The sequence below is a fragment of the Aulonocara stuartgranti genome (assembly GCF_965226115.1).
Source record: "Aulonocara stuartgranti genome assembly, chromosome: 1".
NCBI classification, from domain to species: Eukaryota; Metazoa; Chordata; class Actinopteri; order Cichliformes; family Cichlidae; genus Aulonocara; species Aulonocara stuartgranti.
Genome location: NC_138939.1, coordinates 16,368,713 through 16,390,713, shown reverse-complemented (window position 1 = coordinate 16,390,713; position 22,001 = coordinate 16,368,713). Strand labels below are relative to the sequence as shown.

The following is a 22,001-nucleotide window of genomic DNA, read 5'->3' as shown; positions in this document are numbered from 1 at the left end:
TAATCAATGTTGGGATCAATAATGATGACAGCAACAAGGACAACAATCACAATCAAGTACAGAGGGATCTGGTTGATCAGTGGGTGTGGGTGTCTGTGTGTGTAGGTACTTGGATCTGTCACATCAGCAGCTTTGCAGAACTGCAGTGTTACATAACAAGAGAGAGAGCAAAGGGGAGGGAGATGGAAATACAGACCAAACTGAGAGGGAGGTAAGGGGTAAATGAGGACTGCGTTCTACCTAGGTCAAGTGTCCATGGCTGACCAAGGCTTAATTTCTTCTTCTTTCTTTCTTTTTTTATTACGTTTAAAATTCTTCATCCAGGGCAGTTCACCTGAAACGCCCAAACTGTGATCTCTAAACCTGGAAATGACTAAAAATGTGGGGTTTTGGCATCGTTTCATGTTAGATCATATTTGGATGTAACTGGCACAGAATGTTAGGTCACTTTACCGCTAATGAAAATGTAATCAGATGTGTTTCGTCATGCTGCTGTGCGGTGTTGTGGGAGGAGATTCAGGATTATGGATTGGTGTCTTTGTCCGTTTGGGATTAAGGATCTATAAGTAGATCACATTAATATTTATACACACCGATATAGACAGACACTACTACGACGCTATACTACACTACATGTCAGGATGCATGTTAAAACCATCCCATGTTTTGTGGCATGTAAAAATTTTTAAAGCAAATAATACATCATATCAAAATGACATTTTACATAATGATTATAGCAGACACTGAATAGATATTGAAGGCTTTATTGTGAGAGAAAAAAATGATACACATGCTTAGTTCAGAAATTTCACACTACAGCATTGATCTACTGTAGATACAATAAAATCCATTAGATTTAAAATAATTCATCTATGAACAAAAAGCCACAGTCCAACAGCATCAATAGAAACAAGTCTGTGTGCAGATCGGTGAGGTGTTAAATAACCTTTTCCAAAACAAGTGCTAAACCCTATTCAGGCCATAGGTCAGCAAAAACTGATGTGCTGAGAACTTGTGTAACATCTTCTGTAATGTACTGTGCTGACACTCACATCTCTTAATGAATATTGAAATAAATGAAAGATTTACTGCATACTACCTTATATTTATGGAAACAGACCTAAAAAGGAAACATCAAACACACATACTTGGCAGTTATAAAGTGTTTCAGAAGTGCCACTGTGGGCTTACAAAGATGGTCCTCAAAACATGCATATCATCTATTTCACTGTGTGTGTGTGTGTGTGTGTGTGTGTGTGTGTGTGTGTGTGTGTGTGTGTGTGTGTGTGTGTGTGTATGTATATATATATATATATATATATATATATATATATATATATATATATATATAAAAAACTGAATTGCCAGATAAACTTGGTTATCATGATTCTGAAAACAAAACCAAAACAAAGCAAAAATGCATTACTATATACAAAGAAATGCAAACACCCCTGCCAAAACAGGAGAGAGGACACACAATAGGTGGTACATAGGCACATGTAGCAATGCAGAAATAAATATGCCTACCAATAATAAAAAAAATACACACTACGAAGATTTATAAATGTGCAGCATATTAAACTCCCTGCCCGTCCTGACTTGAAATTACCATAATGCCCCTGCTGTGCTGCAGAGAAACCCATGCTGCGCACTGGCAGTCTTATCTACTTGTAAGAGTCAGACGGGAATATAATTCCAGCAAAGCACAAAGTGACAGTGGAGTGTGGCTGAGTGTGCGTCCTGGTTTGTAGGACGTAAAAAGAACATTTCAATCAAAAGCAGTTTTTATTCAAGTCACAGTTAGAATTTAAATGCATTCGAATAAAAAAGAATCATCATCATAGTGTGTTGTACAATTTCAATTTGTGAAAATATTGGGTTTTTTGTATTATTCAACAGGTGGATAGTAAACTGGCACATCGTGGTTGCACACAGATAACCCTGATCCCTTGTCAACATTCATGGGATAGTCCCAACCTCTATCAGGATCAGATTCCGTGGAAACTTGTTTCTCACAGTCCATCAGGGCGAAACTACTGTTGAAGCACAACTCAATTTGCCCCAAAACCTGGAAACTGTCATTCTGTCAAAACAAACAATCAAAAACATACCAATTAACAATTTAACAGCTGACGTGTTAAAACTCATTTTGAAATAATTTCAGTGAACCTGAAATGTACCTTTGTTGAATGGCCACACTGGATCTTAGGTTTGACGTGGTAGAAGTTTTCTATTACTCCTTCAATGTATGAAAACTACACAGACACATCAGGAGCAAAATAAAAGAAGCTGCAGTTATGACCTTTAACATTGTGAGGTACTTCTAACAAGATTTAAGCTGGGATTGTACAAATACAATCAAACTTACATTATAGTATTGCGGAGAAGGCGTGATGGAAAACTTCTTCAGGATGCTAAAATAACAAAAACAGACATTTCCATACATAAAATAACTGTATGCGTTTCTCTGGACTGGACTGCAGGAATCAGGTGTGCATATGTATAAACGTGTAAATATGCGAGTGGTTTGTACCTGTCCAAATCCAGTGTATGATACAGATCCAGTGCCTTGCTGAAGTATTTATGTTGGCTGTTCAGAGAAATGGCTTTGGCTGCGCACGTACCATGTTTCTTCCACTCATATTTCCTAAAGCACACAAATAAAATTATTTGGAAATGTTCATATTATCTTAAAGATTCACTGGACTGCTCAAACAGACCATGTAGCAGCATTCGTATAAGGCAGGGGTGTCAAACATGAATCCTGGGGGGCAAAGACTCCAATCCTACCACCTGGATAGCTATGATAAATATGAAGAAACGCAGAAAATTTCCTGCTGAAAAACACCTCCTTTTTGGCCAAAAGAATAGATAAACAGTTGCATGACAATTTCTGGGGGTTTTTGTTTTGTTTTGCACAACGAGTCCACAGTAAATTAAAAAAAATTGAACATTTTATGTGAATTAATAAAAACTGTGTGTAAATTAAAACAAAAAACAAAAAACATTTTGGTATCTTATTCCTCAGACTGTTTATCGGCCACTATGTAAAATTAATTTAATTAATTTCACATCCCTGAATTAAAGCAACACTAAAGTGGTAGTAGAAGTGCTCTATAGTTCCAGCAGCTCAGACATACCAGAAGTCATTAGACAAGGGATCAAACAAGTCAGGCCAACTCGTCTTCATGTCTGGGAGCAGGTCCTGAAAACATACAAGCAAAGGCATGCGTTGTTTTTTAGCAAAATGTGTTTGAGTCCATAAGAAAAGATTCATTCTTATATCTGGAGGAATAAATATATTTCAATAAATATTAACGTTAGCCAGCGACTTTGTTCCAGTTTTGAATTTTGGCCCACTGTGTATTTGAGTTTGACACCCCTGGACTAAAGTATAAAAACAGGAGAAATTCACCTTTTCAAATGGTTTCTATGCTTATTTGTATTTTTTTTAGTTTTGGGTGCTTCACTTCAAAACAGCTATTTGGAGACTTGTGTATTCATTTCATGAACTAATTCCAGCTTTTTTTAATATATGCAAACTGGTATTTAAGCTTGTGTTATATTATCTTCTGTGAGTTACACTCACCTAAGAAAAAATATATTTAGAAAAAGACTCTGAATAGTGTTTTACCTCTATTTCGGAAGAGTTGAAATGCCATGAAGAATTGCAGAAAGCGCCACCATCTGGCCTGAAAAAAGAAAGATTCAAACTTCATTCACTCACAGAAAAAAGGGGATATTGACGCAAACAAATAAACAAAACAGAAACAAACAAACATAATTCAGCCAAGCAATAACAACAGTGGTAATGAATAGTTTGGCCAAAGATTTCATTTTTTCACCAAGTAAAAAACCTCATTATTCACTCAATATATACAGTATGGTGGAAAACATGTAATACATCCTTGTAATCAGGAATGTATTACACACACACACACACACACACACACTTACCAGAATCCATGTAGTGTCCACTGGCTAATGTTGCTTTGACAGTGCTCCATCTAAAATATATAAACATTTATTTAGACAACTCTAATAATCATTCCACATCGGAAACTGAAACCACGTATTCAACGTATATACACAGTCAGGAACTTTGATGACTGATGAAATGAGGAACCCCTTTAAAGCTACAGTGTGTGTGATAAGTTGAGAAGTTGATTTGTTTTGTTGTTTTTTTAAGGTCATTTGGGGCCTGCAGTTTGTTGTGTTGTTGCGCTGTATTTTTCTTTGTAGTGGTGGATTTTTATTGCTTCCATCTTCAGTGTACATAAACGAGAGCAGCCAGAAACGCGTCTAGGGCAAACTGACATCCTGAGCAAAATGCCTAAATAACAGTACAACTAATCGAGGGTCATCGATGTTACCAAATCAGACATGCCCTTCTGACACAGTCGTGTATGTGCCATAAACCCTTATATAACACCCACAGACATGCTCAGTCAGAGAAGTTCACAAGACAGAATAATTACCAGGAAAAGTGCTTTCAAAAACCACAAAAAAGGGGATGTTCATTTTGTGTCGTCAGTTGTGGTAACTGCGTACTTGTGATCACAATGAAACTCTTACTTCGACAAAGGAGAATCTCAACACGTCCGACCAAATAGCTCGCAAAGATATCACATGATATTTGAGAACTGCAAGCTCAGTTTGTTCACTTTGCATGATAATAATTAAGCACGTTTTGAAGCTCCTACGACCAAATAAATAAATAAATATACAAACAAATGCCAAAGACTCAGATGTTGTGAATACTTAACAGGATTGCATAAATAAAAGCTTCAAATTAACTGCAAATAGCTTAAGACAAATTACAGAGCTATCAGGAATTCACTATCCTCGTATTTATTTCCAGATAAATATGAACTCTTAGGACTGTTTCAGGTCAGTATTTATGCACAAATTTACAATTTTTGAATGCAACTGTACCTTAGTACATGGTGCACTTTTCCCATAAAAGCTACATCTGCCTCATAAATCACACATAAATCTACTAAAGAATGACTTGAAATGAACAAAATCTGCCTTTTGGAGACTCAGTTCAAAGCTTGACAATAGAGATGCAGTGGGATATGAGAACTGTTCTGAGGTCTGTCCTAAAGGAAGTCAACATACCCAGGATAACTTTCTGTTATCTGGTTTCACTTCCCCTAACACTAACACTCCACTTCTTCGCACGCTTTGAGGTGAAGGGACCAGAGGCAGCAGCAGCAAAAACATCGGACAGCAGCAGCCCAAGCCTCATAGTGCAGGAATATGAGGTGAGGCACACACTGAGGGCAGTGAACCCCAGGAAGGCCGCCGGACCAGATGGGGTAACCGCAAAGGTCCTAAAAGAGTGTGCAGACCAGCTGGCTGGGGTCTTCACTAAGATCTTCAACACTTCACTGTCCCAGTCCTGCATCCCGCCGTGCCTAAAGTCAGCCACAATTGTCCCACTGCCAAAGCGTACTAACATTAGCAGCCTCAACGACTACCGACCAGTTGCTCTAACACCTGTTATAATGAAGTGCTTCGAGAAACTGGTCCGACGTCACATCATGTCCTGCCTGCCACCCACACTCGACCCGCTCCAGTTCGCATACAGAGCTAACAGATCAACTGAAGATGCCATTGCTACAACGCTCCACACCACCATCTCTCACCTGGAAGTGCAGGGCCGTTACGCCAGGCTGCTCTTTGTTGACTTTAGCTCTGCTTTCAATACGATACTCCCGGACAGACTAATAGTTAAACTGCTGGAAATTGGACTTCCTTCCACCACCTGCCGCTGGATCAGAGACTTCCTCTCAGACCGTGTACAGAGAGTTAGAGTGGGGCCTCATCTTTCCTCAGCCCTCAGCCTCAACACCGGCTCTCCACAAGGCTGTGTACTGAGTCCCCTACTGTACACTCTGTACACACATTACTGTTAGTTCCACCCAGACAACACAGTCATCAAGTTTGCAGATGATACCACCGTGGTGGGGCTCATCTCAGGGGGAGATGAGACGGCGTACAGAGCTGAAGTTCAGAGGCTGTCAGATTGGTGTGTCGATAACAACCTGGACCTCAATACCACCAAGACAAAAGAACTGGTAGTTGACTTCAGAAGGAGGAAGTCCGAGCTGCAGCCTGTCAGCATCAACGGGGAGTGCGTGGAAAGGGTCTCCAGTTTCAAGTTTCTGGGTGTGCACATAGACACAGACCTCCAATGGAGCTCTAACACCTCTGCGGTCTTAAAGAAGGCCCAACAGTGTCTCCCCTTTCTGAGAATCCTCAGAAAAATGGACCTGAAGAAGGAGCTGCTGACCGTCTTCTACCGCTGCTCCATTGAAAGTGTGCTGACATATTGCATCGGTGTGTGGTTCTCCAGCTGCACCACAGCACACAGAAAGGCACTCCAGAGGGTCATCAACATGGCCCAAAAAATCATTGGACACCCGGTGTCCTGGGTGCACACACCCAGGACACCGGGTGTTTAAGCTGCTGCCGTCTGGCAGGAGGTTCAGGCTGCTGAGGTCCCGAACAAACAGACTCAAGGACAGCTTTTACAACAGGGCAATAGCCCTGATCAATGTAAATAGCTGACCTGACTGGCTACCTCCCTGGACTTTTTTTTAGGGGGGAGGTAACAATGTTTAAAACAATAACAATAATAATATTTATATTTATAACAAGGTGCAATAATAATTAATGTGCAATAATAACAGTGTGCAATACACATACACTTATTCTTCTTTTTTATACCAAGTTAATATACTGTGTTGTGTTGTTTGTTGCGTTGTGATGTGTCATATTGTGTCGTGTTGTGTTATATGTAGTGCCGACGTAGGACAGTTTTCCAATTTCATTGTACTACTGTACTATGTATGACTGTGCAATGACAATAAAGAGTTATCTTATCTTATCTTAATACTCAGGCTGCGATCACATGAAGGTGGCCATTAACTTGATAGACTGTAAAACCTGGGTCAGCTTATTTACAAGTGAATGAACGGGGTGGCATTGGCACCAATCACGATCACAAACACGGACAGGCTGAGTCTACAAAGGAGAGTAAAACTAATGGAAATGTATGATGAGGTTAAAGACAATGCAGACTGAGTATAACACAGCTCACCAATCAGCAGGATTACAATTACAGTGTCTAATTCAAAAAATGAGCTGTGCAGTAGTATAGTATTAATTCTTTGAATTTTTTAAACTTCTGCATCATTACTATGACCCCTGTCCCCTCAAAATAAATAAATAAATAAATAAATAAATAAATAAATAAATAATAATAATAACTTGCACAATAAATGTTTAAGGAACAAATTGCACAAATATGGCTGATGGGATACAAATGAAAAAAAAAAATCATACAGATTATAATATTATTTTCATTTTTTAAATAAAAGGACTTTTCTAGCAATTGTTTCAAGGGCTTAAGGTGCAGTTGTGGTAAAACTGTTTGCAGTCAACACGAGAAAGTCATTGTGTTATGTTGTGTCTACGAGAGCTTTATTACTGATCTACCGATGAAGAAAAGACTTCAGCTGCTACTGAAAAACTAGAACACGTTCTGTATCATGTTAGATACATAGTGTTACCCAGGTAAGAAGTGATACTAACCCTGTGTTTTCATAATACTGACCTTGAAACTACTTTGATAAGCTTGAATCAAACCCAGCATACTTCAAATGTTTTGGAAAGGAACCAAAAACTAAGAATGGAACAAGTGAAATATGAGGCACTTGGCATTAAATAATGACACTTTAAATAAAATAAAAAAGTCAGTCAGCAGAGTTCAATCTGGGTGTGGCTGCCATGAGTGCACTTTTTCCTTTTTTATATAAGGTTGCTTCACTTGGAAGACAGGAACTGGTTCTGCACAACTACGATAACTAAAGGGCAATGATTTCATTAATTATACAAACTCACCGAACAGAAAGTGGTTGGCCAGTGATGGGTGAGGATCATTTTGGTCCACATGTGTCTGAAATATAGAAAGATTTCTTAAAAAACAAAAACCAAGAAAACAAATTCAGTCTATCGTTACATAAATCTATACGTTCTAATGAACCACCTCCTAAGTGTTTGTCTGTACTTACTTGGATGAAATTATGAAAGATGAGGACATGGTTAGGACCAGGCATATCAATAAGGGGTAGCAGAGCCTCATGGTTGTCCTAAAATAAAATAGCAGGTTAGTCAATAAATGGCAGCTTATATGTAAAACTAAACATCTACATTACATTTTACATATACAGTGTGGAATCAGTAAGCACGCAGCTTTGTGGATTCTGATGAAAATATGTAACTGACACACACAAACAATCAAAAAGCACAAAATAAGACAAAAATATTATCCCGGCAGTTTTTCTGTCGCTCTTCAAACAGATATAAAATGCTGTTTAAATAACTTCAAAGTTTCACAAACGTATTAATTGGGCCTGTTTGGACAGCTACTTTAATATCTGTTTGTTGTTCCTGGTATGAAAAATACAGTCGAGAGAAATGTCTATCAACACAAATATTGTTAAAAAAAATTTATATATATACACACACACACACACACACACACACACACACACACACACACACACACACTTGTGGGTCTTTTATTGACTCAGTTTACCTATATGTGAAACTGTATTCTGATTAAGGGAACAACCTTGCCCTCAGACCAAACAAAACATTTGGAAGCCCAATGTAAAATCGTCTGGAGTCACCGCTGTTGTTAAGGAAATAAAGAAATGGCGACAGAGAACTTTTAACGACCCTTTTACTCGGTGTGATTAGATTGTTTACGGTACTAGTTTACATTAGACAAAATTAGCTACAGTAGATGCATTTGCAAAAACTATAATCCTAGCTATCGACGTTTAAAAACAATCATTTAGCGTGAAACGCCCGACTCTTTTATGTCAAAGATCGTATTACACACACATAACATATTTTTAAAATCTCTCACCTTGCGTCAAATACGTCACAGCCGAAACTCGCAATAGTTCTCAAATGTGAAACAGTTTCCCGAACAAATAGCTTCTGTCGGTTAAAGTACTTCACACGATCTATAACCGACAGCCCATTGTTTGTTGTTTATGTTCCACATCGCGTCACTACCTACCTGTTCACTTAGCCAATCAGAAGCGATGCTCCGCTCATGCGTCATCACGCAGCAGAACCGGTGGCTTCATTTATTCTCCGGAGTCTGCCGGTGATATTTTCAAATGTGGTGCGTTGGTTCAACAGTGTACAGACGTCCCTATCCTCCAGTCAAAAATATGTTGAATATATCGTCGTCATATTAGAATCACTGTACTAAAGTATTACACAGTCATTAGCATTACAGGTTTTTCTGCCTCAGTGTTAACCATGAGGTTGATCATTCAGACACTGAGCTAAAGCGAAGACAAAACAGAAAGAAAGAAAAAGAAATATAGGCATATTTTGAGTTTGTACAGACACGTTTTACGGATATTATTGAGACAAAAATCAAAACAAGAACACAAAAATGAATTATTCAATCTGAGTCATTTTATTTTCTTTAAAACATATTTCTTGACAGCCTGGTGGATTGAATATGCGTGCTTATGCTAGGCTTAGAAAAAAACCGGGGACTTTACTTCACATGTCATTTGCGACTTTGTACATTGACATCTGCTTGGGATTTTTTGACAAGTTGGCACCAGCTATGCAGAACACGAAAACGGAAGCGCGTGACAGCTAGTCTGCGGATTAAAAAGCCCAGAGTGAACACGCGAGAAAGCTGATTTACTCTGTCAGCACCAATTAATGCATGTTTTCAACAGAAATTGGTCAGTATTGGCAAAACTGTCTTCAACATAAAGTAGGTTAAATGTACTGTATACAGTACGCTTCTCCTGTTACTTTTCACTTAGCATCTAAATGAATGGGCCAGCCATAATAAATATGAGGCCCCATTATTGGCCAGTGTGTCAAACTAAAGGTATGGAAGGAACATTTCTAATTTATTTCACTCTTGTCTTTTCAGGCTGGCTGTTAAAAAGTGTTTTCCATCATAAACAGAGCCTGATTAGACTCCATATGTCTGCACTGTCTGTTTTTAGCTTTCAAAATCTGTTTTTCAGCCTCAGTGTTAACCATGATGTAGCAAAATGATCAGGGAGAGTATAGTACTAAACAACCAACAGGGGGCTCTTTTCCTACCACAAAAGCTTATGGTTTTGTTTTTACCCCCAGCACCACCACACAGATAGACACAGACACGCACACTTTTTTTCTGTAATTTCTAGACTATACTTAAGCCATTCTACTTAACTAGATGAGTCACAGAATATTTAAACAGTTATTATTATTATTTATACTGAACCATGGCTTTAGAGATTAGAGGTCAGGATAAAGGGTATTATTGACTGTCTGCTTGACATGGTGATATGTAATAATTATGAAAAAAGCAAGGACTGGTCTTTGGGAATTCATCTTTTTCATGAAGAGTTTAAAATTAAGGATTATGAAATTTGTTTGTTGCACAGATCAGTTTTTCTTCATTTCAGGAGCTGCTGATTGATAGAAAAATTTGACCCCTGCAAATAGAACTTGTTAAAAACAGCATCTCTCCGGAAAGCATTAATCCCCAGTCACATCAATTTTAAACTGACTAGGCGTTTGTCTAAATCAGCTTTTCTTGTACTCTCATCTTTTGTTTGGCGTATTCATTCTCCTGTCTATGTCATCAGCACCACGTGAAACCACAGCCATGCCTCCCTCTCTCCGTCTTCCCTTTTTCCAAATGTGACTTATGCTGTCCTCTCATGTGATTTTGTCTCAGATGTGAAATGTGTTTCAAAGCTCCTCCACTGTGTCAGGAATAGTCAAGCTGTAACTGTAGCTATTTTTATAAATAGACCCTGGCCAAAGTTCAGCATGTGGCACAGTGTCTTAAGACATTTCTCAGCACAGAATGGTGAAAGACCTTAGAGAGGGTCTAGTATTAACTAATATGCAGCTAAATTTAAATGTAGCTATAAACTCATGATCCACCGTATCCAGCCATTGTAATACAGAATTTAAATCTGTTTTCCTCAGTTTGAGTGTGCATGTTTTAAAAGCTCTATAATGATGCATACAGTGACACATTTTATTATTCATTAACATGTTATTGTGGCATGGTAAAACTCATTAGTTAAGTGCTACTTGAAAGCTCTCCATACTGCTGTCTAGTCTGTGGGGCTAAAAGTGCTGCTGGTGAAAGTGTGGTATTGCCCCCCCTCCCAAAACAGCATCACTGTTGTCAGATTCTCTGCATTGTCTGTGTGCTCTCGTATACTTAAATAACTCATTATTAAGCATGCACCATTAATTTGGAATACCAAAAACAAATCGGTTGGCTTCCATTACAAAGTGTAATGAATAAACTCTATTATTCAAATAGTTTACTGGTTCCAGTAATTATGAGTCTTGAAGGATACTGGTTATATATAGGCAGCTCTGTCTCCTTTTAAGGCCTCACGGAGAAGCAGGTGGGGAACAGTTGAAGACGGGTGGTGGTTTTGTTGGCCCTGTACTTGGTTTAGGCTGACTCCCTGTGGATTCAGCTTGACAGCCGAAGTCGCTGCAAAGGGAATCTCAAGGGGTAAGAAAATCAATTTTAAATTCAGTTTTATGCTCCTCTCTCCTCTGGATCTGCAGCTTTGTTTCAAATCCAAGTATAGCTGGTGGGATCAGTGGGATGGCATAGAGAGAACAGACCGAGGCACAGCCAAGAGATGTTTCTTGCTCCTTAGTCAGAGCTATTAATGATACTCAATGTGATGAGTGATACTATATATTAATTTCATTTTATTATGAATATTAATTACTGCATTCGCGATATGTGGTGATTCATTTGGCATGAATGAGTGACCAACAGAGGGCTGCCTGTCGGTGTGCAACGCTTGGACTTTAAATGTGTTGGTTTCATGTATACTTGAGCTCATTTATCCGCTAACAAAGATTACGCCTCAAGTTAGAAAATGTACAAGCGCTTGAGCCAATGTTGAGCTACTGTATTGTTGCTACCACTAGTTTTGCATCTAGGTAGAAGTGTTTATGGTCAGACTGGAGAAATTCAAAGGCTTGCATTGTTCTGACTGAGATCTATAAAGTTTTACAGCTACAATAGAGATGTTTGGGTGTTACGTGAGGTAACACCCACAGTATGTTTGCTAATACCAAATAGTCAGACAGTTACAGTAAGACTGTGGTTACCCATTTCAGGGAAAATATAATGACTGTAAAAGGGCAAAATACGAGTGATGGACATAAATAAAATATTGTGCTTCATTATTCAAATGAGAACGATTATTTTTGCTGTCTGGGGATAGAGGTTGGAGGCAAGGGTTTTGTTTTGTTCTTTTACTGTGGCTGACTTTCTGCTTGGAGGATTGCCTTGGGCCAATAGAAGTGATGCATACAGTGACACTGAATCTTAGCAGTGTGTTTCAAAGACATGGAAGTAGAAATGTTTTTGCCGGTGCAGCACGTCTCAGTTGCCTTCAGGGAGGGAGGCTGGGCCGCAGTATCGCTTCACGTTTCATCTGACCTTATTTCTGGTCCCTGAGGACTATGAGGTGATGCAAGGCAGTTATACTCCCCTGTGTGTGTGGATGATGTAAGACAAAGCTACTGTATTCTCTTGCCTTGAAGTCCACATCTACTCTGTTTATATGAAACACACAACAAATGAAAAGGACTTCAGATTATACACGAGACATTTCCTGAAATGTTCTTAATAATGAACGTTTTAAATAAGCTGGAGCCAGACAGCCGTAAGCAGCATGCACATAGTTGATGACACATTTAAGGATGCTGAACTGTCAGTGATACGTTTGTATGGCAACATTTTCTTTTTCTGTGTTTTTAGTGTCAGTTTTTACGTCCCTATCATCAATAATGGATTAATGCCGTGCTGTCTTAGTCACGTTACAGTAACTGGCTTCCTTTTTGTCTAATTTATTCAAATTATATTTATTGGCAATTGTTAAACACACAAGCCATTACTGCTATCAAACTGGTACCACACTCTTGGCTGCAGCTGTGCTTCAGTTGCTATTCTTATCCATACTTGTCCATGCCCTTTGTTTACATTTGTGCCCGTGTGTTCCATCAATATAGTGTCATCTTGTCAGTCCTGGAGCCGACAGTCAGCTATGTTTATGAATTTGGATGTCGGGGGAATAATGCAGACTTCAAGTTTCCAAAGTTTAGGAGTGTTTTTTTTTTTCCTTTTAGGGTCGAGTAAATAAAAACATCATGCTGAAATGTAATTGGAAATGACTATTTTCAAAATTTCAAGCATCTCTTCAAGAATCGTTCAGTGTTTGTCTTTGTGATTGTATGCATCAATCTTGTAATGTGTGGTGCTGGTCCAACAGGTCAATATCTACGGCATCATCATGTCAGCGTGGATCAAACGTGGAAGTTACAACCATGAATACCACCACAAACAGAGCCAGTATGTGGTTAAAGAATATAGCAGGTACCAAGAGACTCTGTATTATTTATAGTTTTAAGTTACTTAAATTGTCCTAATAATATTACTAATATTAGATGTGTAACAGTAGTAAGGTTTTGTACAACTAAACCTGCAAATGAAGCCATGTAAGCAACAGACGGACTAACCAACATAAAGACTCTGAGGTGGTTAGTAAAAGCTTTATGAAAAGATTTCATACTTGATTAAGGAACTCCTATGAGTAAGGAAGATTTTTCATTGTAATTTTCTTGTTAACTTTATGGTGAGTTTCCTAAATTTGATTAGGTTTGATAGTGTAAATGAATAAAAAGGCTGCTACTGTAAAATCTGTCCTTAAATTAGTGATTTTTCTTATTATTAGTTACCATTTCTGTTTTCATGTCTGCTTGTGTGTATGTGTGACTCAAAAAAAGAGTACTAACAGGTACTCTGGTTGCTTTGTTCATTCTTTACTGAAACTATTTAAAAAGATTTATTATTTCCATTCCCTACTTATACTCAAAATTATATTATTTTAGATAAAACAGCCATTCCAGGTGCATTTATACCACTAAAAACAGAAGAGATGCATGAATATGTTCCCTTTCCTTCCTCATATGTTTACCCAATCTCCTTTAAAGTGCACCACAAAATTTGCATGTTTAGCTATTTTAAGGCAAATCTCTGTGTGACACAAATACTAAGAGTCACTCCCGGTCAAGGTCAAGGATAGACTCATCTCCCTGACTTAAAATGCTGCATTGCTGCTCCTGCCCCAGATGGCAGATCACCGTACCAACTGTTGTTTGTTGCTGCCAGCTTTCAAGATCCCCTTGACTTTAGGGGCTGAAGGGCACTTCTGGTGGCAGTTGTGGAATTACTTTTTGTCTGAAGGGTTTTGTTTTGTTTTTTTAAACAACAGCAATGAACAACACTGCTATGGCGTATCCATAATGTTATATACAAATAATATTACATCAGACTTTAGCCAGGATCTTATATATTTGGCAAATAAGCTGCTAAAAGTGAGAGTTGTGCAATGGCTGTGTGATTAATCAAGATCTAGGCAAGTTTAAAAAAAAAATACACAAAAAAAATGCAGGTGTCGAGGTGATAATCTGTAATTTGCCCTCTGTACAGTGTGACTCTTAAGACTCCGACAGCCGTGATCACACTGCCAGAGGGGTCATAGATTCACAGATGAGTGTATGTTGATGGCCTGTTTATAGCTTCCTGTTTAAGGTCATGTTTAGTTGTCTTTCCCCGTCCTGCATTATTCCTATAATTATTCCCTGTGTTTCAGGGACATAGACTGGGAAGCATGCATAAAATAAGTTCAGGCTAAAACCTTTCATTCTGTAGTAGTATTATAGCACTATATTTATGCTCACATTTCAGGAAGTACAATGTATGTTTGGTAGGTCAGTACTGATTTATGAGTAGAAACATGCACCATGTCCCACAGTATGGACCAAATACTATGAGGCATTTTTTAAATTACAGCTGGGAAGCCAGTGCTACTTACTGTAAGAGGTTTTTTGGCAGGGATGGTCCACATCTCAAAGTAACTGATATCTTTATTTATTTTATATTAGATGCTCAATTATCAGCTTACAGGGCTCAGGTTTATCATGGTTTTAGGAAACTGACTTATTGCTGTCATTGTCTTTAGCTCTGAGGCGATGGAGGAAAGATATGAGCACAAAACAAAAACCCGCATCCAGGAAGTGGTAAGAATCTTGTAACTGTTTTAATCAAGACTTCTATATTCGTTGTTTAACTGTCCTGTGGATTTTATTAATATTAATGCTTTATAGTACAATGGATTTTAAAATGATCTGTCATATACTGGTCTTATTGTTTGCCTGTCTAGGTAAGAACAAAATTGGATGACAAATATGTGCGTGAGGAGCCCATGATCAGGGGACCAATGTTCCTGGTCCGACTCAGATCCCACATGGTGTTTGAAAACACTCCAGTCAAAATCTTCTGTACTGTTGAGGGCTTCCCCATGCCTGTTGTAAAATGGTAAGTCAGTCTCTACGTGATTTGTTGACTCTGACTGTCACTGTGGTCTGTATAAAATGAACTTACGTAATTTAAAAAACAAAACAAAACACCCATGCATCCAGGAGATGTAGCTTCTGACACTGAAAATCCATGAATAAGTTAAAAGTACCCACTGTCGATATATGACTACATATTTGTTAGTTTTCTTTCCATATTTTGCTACATTGTAGTACAAACCAACCACTACATTTTTGACTATTACGCTTAAGTCAGTATGCTAGCAATGGTTACTCCACTGTGTTTGTGACACACACACACACACACACACACACACACACACACACACACACACATCATTTTTTATGTGTGGGCATGGTTGTTCTTTCATTGCTGTTTCACAGTCACTGGGAGTTCACATGCCAGTTAGGCATCAATAGACCTCTGTGATGGATGCTGAGGATCTCCCTCCTCATCTCAGGAAGGGTTTGAATAATCCCTGTAACACAGTTTATGATCTGCCTAAGAAGGAGTGACTATGCCATGGGCCCAGGGTTTGCAGCTCTGTGCCTGGTATGAAATGAGAATGCTCTCCTGATAGGCCTTGTCATAAGTGCTCTCATGTGCATATCTTAGGCTTATTCATGACTTTGCATTCCAGCAGCAGATGGCTATGAATCAACATTGAGGACAGCATATTAAGAAAACAACAAATGTAAAATCACCGAAGTCTTCATTCAATATAGACTGTAGACATTTGGCTAACGCCTTATTCCCCGTAAGCCTATTTAAGGGATAGCATTGTCTGCTCTAGTACAGACTATAATAGCAGATTTCAGAATCAGAATACTTTATTAATCCCTAATAAAATTATGTATGTATGTATTTGACAGTCTTTTAATGCTGCTGCATGTGCAGCATGTATGGCCAGTAACTTGGCTGTCCTCATAGCGACCTTGAGGAAATAGACGATCAGGATTTACAAGTTTCTACTGATTTGCATTATCACCTCACTCGCAGTTGTGCTCATAGTCTGGTCTTTGTGGAGTCAGTCACTCGGCTAGATGAGACAGTCCGCAAGATATTTAACAACACAGTCTAATATAATTAATTACTATCCAACGTGAAAGATCTTTTTAAATTAGTGTTTGGACATAAATGTTGACATTTGCTTCTTGCCGTCTCAAATTGCACCGAAATAAGGCAGGAAGCACAGTTAAGGTCAGAAAATTCTTGTGGGTCAGTTTCTGATTGGATCTTCAGTTCACATCACATGCTATGGGCATCAAGCTGTGTTTTTTTATGTTTACCGCTGATCTTAATGCTGATGCAGACATGAGAGTTTTGGCTCTCATGAAGTGTCATTCCCAGCTTTTTGTCTGTTGTGGTGAGGCCAAACTACAAGGTAAGAAGATGAAAAGGAAGCCAGTTTTCCAGGGTCACAGGTTTCCATAAAATCCCAAGAATAAACGTAAAAGACCATTTTGTGGTCTTGTGGATACATCATTGCATTCATACCTTTTATTACTCAATGCTTCATGAAGATAGCTATTGTTTTGCTCAATTTTAGGTATAAAGATGGAATGATCCTGGACTTGTCTTCTGGAAGATATCTGGTTGAAGCCAAAGGTGGAATCCACTCCCTGGAGATCCCAAGGTACATTAAGTTCAATAAAGGTTAGAGTTTTTGAACATATTTTTATTTATCTGCCACCAATTTACTAATAGCAGTCATCTCATGGGATTTTATATTGTAAGGTAAAGACCCCAAAAGAGAAGAAAATCCAATAATACAGCAGTCCAGCACAATAGTGGGAAAAACGTTTCCCACTATGGTGCATCTTTCTCACAAAGGGCTTTTCCTTTAACTTTGAACTTTAAGAATGGGTCACAATCTAAAACTCCCATCTCTTTCTGTCCACGTCTGTATGGCTCTCTCCCTCTCCTTGATGTTACTTTTTTAAATCTACATTTTATAAGACATCCCAACTTTTTTGGAAATGGGTTGTAGTTTGCTTGTACTTGTCTGCTTCTATGTTTTCTTAAGATGAAGTGCACTGAGTTACAAGGCCACTGGTCTCACTGCCCAAATATCGGGATTAAGAATATGTAGCGAGCCATTGGAAATCTCCTCCTCCTTAATTCTTTCAAGCCCCATGCACAAAATTAGATCAGAGATGTTTACCGTCTGTCACCTGAAGGTGTGGGCGGGCTGTGTAGTTAAAGTCAGGGGACTGGAGCTTATCCTACTCTCCCTCCAGTCTGTGGAAGCTCAGCTGTTCAAGTGCTGACCTCAGTGGTACGTGATACTCTGGGAATCTTTCAGGCCACCGCTGTTTCCTTACTTACACACTGTACAGCCAGCAGTTAATACTCCTTGGAGAAAAAACACCCATGAAGCACATCATACTCTTGAGTACTGCATTCTTACCATGACTTATGACTTTTTAAAATAGCTAAATAATTAAAATAACAGTTACCGCAAAACTTTAGCATGGCATTAAGCAGGGTTAGAAATAGACAGCAAGAAGTTATGTTATGTATAGACACCTCACGAGTCCTACACCTACACACTGTATAGCTTAAGTTATTTGCGACTTAATGAGAGTACATTCGCTGTTCTCCCCCACATTACTTCTGCAATTTATGCTAATAACATCCTCTTTCATGACTATATCAGTTTATTAATTTGTCAAGGGGTCAAAGTCTCATGTCACATGCTAAAGGTGTGACATACGATTGTGGAAAAGTGAGCGATATGAGCAGAAACAAAAAGACCACTTAAGTTTTGCAACTTGCCAGAATGGCCAAAGATCTGTAGCTACACTGCTCTAAAGAAAACAAATCCAGTAACCTCTATGTAAATATAACGTAGAGAAAGCTTAGCAGACACAGTGCTTGTGATGAACTGCATTGCAGCTCTAACATATTGGCAGATTATAAAATCCGCCCACACAGAAGATACAATTAACCCCCTGCCCTGTGACCTTGTTTCCAACTCAAAGGACTATGCACTGAGTATTCTGCAAGCATTACTTTGTTTGTCAGGTGAGATTTGGCACATGGTGTTTCCTAAAAGGAAAGCTGTGGGTCTAAACCAAAACATTCTCTGAATAAGTAAACCAAGCATTGTTAATTGAAGTGTGAATGGGGCTTTACACAATCTGTGCTCTGTCTTCTCCACTGCTGATTATCCCTGGCAACATGAAGCATTCATGTGGGGAATAATTGCTCATTTGGTGAAGTGGATTCATATACGCTGTTGGAGAAAATGCACAGTGGCAATGTATCAGTAGAGAGCAGTTAGTCCTGTCATTGCAGATCTTCTAATATGTAGCTCACCTGCTATTTAGGCAGTTTCGGTAATTTCACAGATGACTGTAAAATCCATAAGATTGCCATGAAGTCCCAGAATTTAGCTAAGTATGCTAAGTATGACACAGTGCTCAATCACCATTTCGTTTATTCTCTAATCTGTTGCAATCTGTTGGGAAATCTTTTGATCAAAATGCAACCATTTTATGTTTATTCTGTGTTCCAGATGCTCAACTGATGATACAGCTCAGTACACTGCTATGGCTGTAAACCTCCATGGACAAGCCTCCAGTCAGGCCTCCATTATTGTGAAGAGTAAGCCATTCAATCTGATAACCAGAGGCTTTAAGTGTAAAGCAATGGACGTGCAACAGGGTTGCACACGCTGACTCTCATACACACACAAGCCAACCCCCAAACTCTAGACCAGATGCAAGAACGTAAACATTTGTTTATAGTTTAGTGTTGCTAACTGACTTAGCCAAAGTACCAAAACACCCCAAGTCTGCCACCCATTCGCACGATCTACCACTCTGTTGCTACGATCCATAGCTTGCCTCAATCGACTCAATAAAGACTTTGTGAAACCAGTGCTATACTTGCGACACTGAGAGGTTAACTTACATCAGGGACTGTACACTTGACAACGTGTACACAAACTCTTGATATGGAGCAGGCAACATGCCCAGACCAATCAGAAGAAACCACAGTGATGTGTGAGCAAAAGCGCCGCTTGTACTCCATAAATCAAATTCCAGTAATTATTTAATTGATGCTGCCTCACGATCATATGCTATGCCTCCAAGCAGAGAATATCCAACTTCCTTTGGTAATGATATTTCAAGTTGGGTTGATAACACTTTTGTGATTATTGTGGCAAATAACGATGAGACTGATTGCTGTAAGCAAAAAGGGAACTCTGTGACAGGAACTAGTTCTAACTAGGAAACCATGGACGTGGTTTTACAGTAGCAACCTATTAAGCACAATAATCGAAATACAATCACACCCCAAATCATAACCCACTATTCTCTAAATAGGAAGGCTAATTCACTATGGGACCATATCTTACAAAATCAACCCTAATTGTGCAAAACAGGATTTAAAACTAGCAAATTAAATCATAACTTAAACTTGGGTTAACATTTGTGTCACTTCCCCAATAAACTTCCATACAATCAGACCCCCCACCCAACACAGACACACACACACAGACCACAGGATTCTCCTTTTGCTGACTTTGGCTTCACTTCTGAGACTAGAGGCTACTTCACAAAGTGTCTATACCTACAGCTGAGTGTTTACTATGAGGAGTTACTTGTGCAATTAGCAACATTTCAACAAATTTCATGTAGGGTTATTTTACAATAAATGTTATTCATAAAAAAAGTAATCATATTTAGATGAATCATACAAATCTGTAACTGCACATCTGTATTATTTCAGCTGGCTGTTGCTGCCAATCACACACAACGTTTACTGTTTTTTGTTGTTTTTTTGTGCAGGATTCAAGCAGGAGGAAGAGTCCTGTTCATATGCATGGCTGCCTTATGAAGGTAGGCAAAGTAATTACCTCCAGAGAACATCAGCACTAGATTTTAAAATACTCATAAATTACAACTGTAATACAATTATATCATTTAATATGAGTTAACATAATATTCCTCTATTCTCCTTTCAAAAGAGCGTGTGAAGCAACATGCTGTTACCACCAATTCTACTATCTCTTTCATGTTATCTCTCTTCTTTTCCCCAGCTTCTATGCTACCAAAGATCCATTACACTAAAATCCACATTACTTTTTTGGAGATGTTTGGACCAGTGTTTGCTACCGAGGGTGAATCTGCCACCCTTTCTGCTACCATGACCCTGGAGCCCAACCTGGCAAACCTACAGCCTGAGGCACAGTGGTACAGAGATGGTAATTGATATAAAATAGCACTTTATGATACAGTAATTACCCTATAATTGCTAGTAATATATGCTAAATGCCACAGTGACTGCCTGACCCAATCTAGCCGACATGCAGCCAGAGGCACAGCAGTGGAAAAATTAGAAAATGTTATGGACACTATTTTTATTGCCTATTAATTATACCAAAAGCAGTTAAGTAGACTCAAGTAATATCACCCCAAATTTGTGAGCCGTTTCATTTGCTACGTGTGTGTCTGAGGTATAAAAGAAAATTCTAGCTTATTTTTGTTGTATGCAGAAAGGCTTTATTTACTCAAACTTGATGTTTCATTATTTTAGCATTTTATAGTTCAGGTTCATAAGAGTTATGCGGTGAAGCTGAGTCAATGAGCCTGTCTCATTTTTCCTAGACACTCGTCTGTTTGACTCTAAATGGGTGAAGATTGAAACTGGTAGAGGATTCAGCAAATTGACTCTTCCAAATCTCTACAAAGATGACGAGGGTCTCTATACCCTGCGCATGGTCACTAAAGGAGGCACCGCAGAACACAGCGCCTTTGTCTCAGTCGCAGGTAAGATGAGCCAAACGTTGGACTGGATAAGATTAACGTATTTCTAAATCCAGTTTGGAAACTGGAGCTTAAATTTTATGAAACTGATACGGTTTTGCTGTCAACATAATACTTATTCTGCTAACTGCTAATGCTAAGTATTATTGCTTCTTATTTCTTATGAATAATGTGATTATTAAAACAATGCACGTCATCACTTCCTGTCTAGATGGTCCTCCTCCAGTCCCTGCTGCACCTGGTGCTCCTATGGACATCAAGATCCATGATGCCAACAGAGACTATGTCATTGTGTCATGGAAGCCTCCTAATACAACTACAGAGGGTCCAATCCTGGGATACTTTGTCGACAAGTAAGAGTTACTGGTATAAACGCCATAAACAGATAAACTGGCCAGCATAAAGACAAACTAATTACTTTAAGTAATCCTATTGAGCTTACTTGAGTATCAAATTACTGTTTTTTGTCTCAAGGAAGAGGGGCAGTCCATGTTCTCTTTATTGCACATAAAATACACAGCTGCTTTTGTTTATTTCTTCTGTCGCTCATATTTTAACCTAAACAGAGCAGGAATGGGCATGCTCTGCTACCTATTGGCTGCTTTTCATTCTTTTTCAATCTGCATTTTTTTTGCTGAGGAAGCTCTTTTCCTGCTTATGTCTTTTTTTTTGTCTAGCATCATAATGAACAGATAATTTCAGCACAAGTGCTTTCAGTGAGGCTCCAACAGGTACACTGTTCTGAT

At 38.7% G+C, this 22,001-nt stretch overlaps 2 protein-coding genes across 3 annotated transcripts in view; one reads left to right on the top strand and one right to left on the bottom strand.

The window, feature by feature from the left end:
• Positions 1-22,001, top strand: part of myom2b (myomesin 2b) — a 40,895-nt gene that overhangs the window by 250 nt on the left and 18,644 nt on the right. Inside the window, exons 1-10 of one of the 2 annotated variants that reach the window (XM_082532653.1) lie at positions 11,463-11,590; positions 13,371-13,474; positions 15,123-15,180; positions 15,324-15,478; positions 17,028-17,114; positions 18,999-19,087; positions 20,278-20,328; positions 20,529-20,693; positions 21,097-21,258; positions 21,467-21,608. In XM_082532653.1, coding sequence (XP_082388779.1) covers positions 13,392-13,474; positions 15,123-15,180; positions 15,324-15,478; positions 17,028-17,114; positions 18,999-19,087; positions 20,278-20,328; positions 20,529-20,693; positions 21,097-21,258; positions 21,467-21,608 — 992 coding nt within the window. In that variant the 5' untranslated portion in view covers positions 11,463-11,590; positions 13,371-13,391. Of the gene's footprint in view, positions 1-11,462; positions 11,591-13,370; positions 13,475-15,122; positions 15,181-15,323; positions 15,479-17,027; positions 17,115-18,998; positions 19,088-20,277; positions 20,329-20,528; positions 20,694-21,096; positions 21,259-21,466; positions 21,609-22,001 lie in introns of those variants that run through there. The other variant, XM_082532654.1, reaches the window with a different exon arrangement.
• Positions 749-9,096, bottom strand: rnaset2 (ribonuclease T2). Its single transcript, XM_082535290.1, has 10 exons — positions 8,945-9,096; positions 8,082-8,159; positions 7,912-7,966; positions 3,958-4,007; positions 3,635-3,692; positions 3,141-3,205; positions 2,534-2,647; positions 2,369-2,414; positions 2,181-2,255; positions 749-2,083 (listed from the first exon to the last, which is right to left on the bottom strand). Exons 2-10 carry the CDS (start codon positions 8,150-8,152, stop codon positions 1,889-1,891), a joined length of 729 nt encoding a protein of 242 aa, XP_082391416.1. The 5' UTR covers positions 8,153-8,159; positions 8,945-9,096; the 3' UTR covers positions 749-1,888.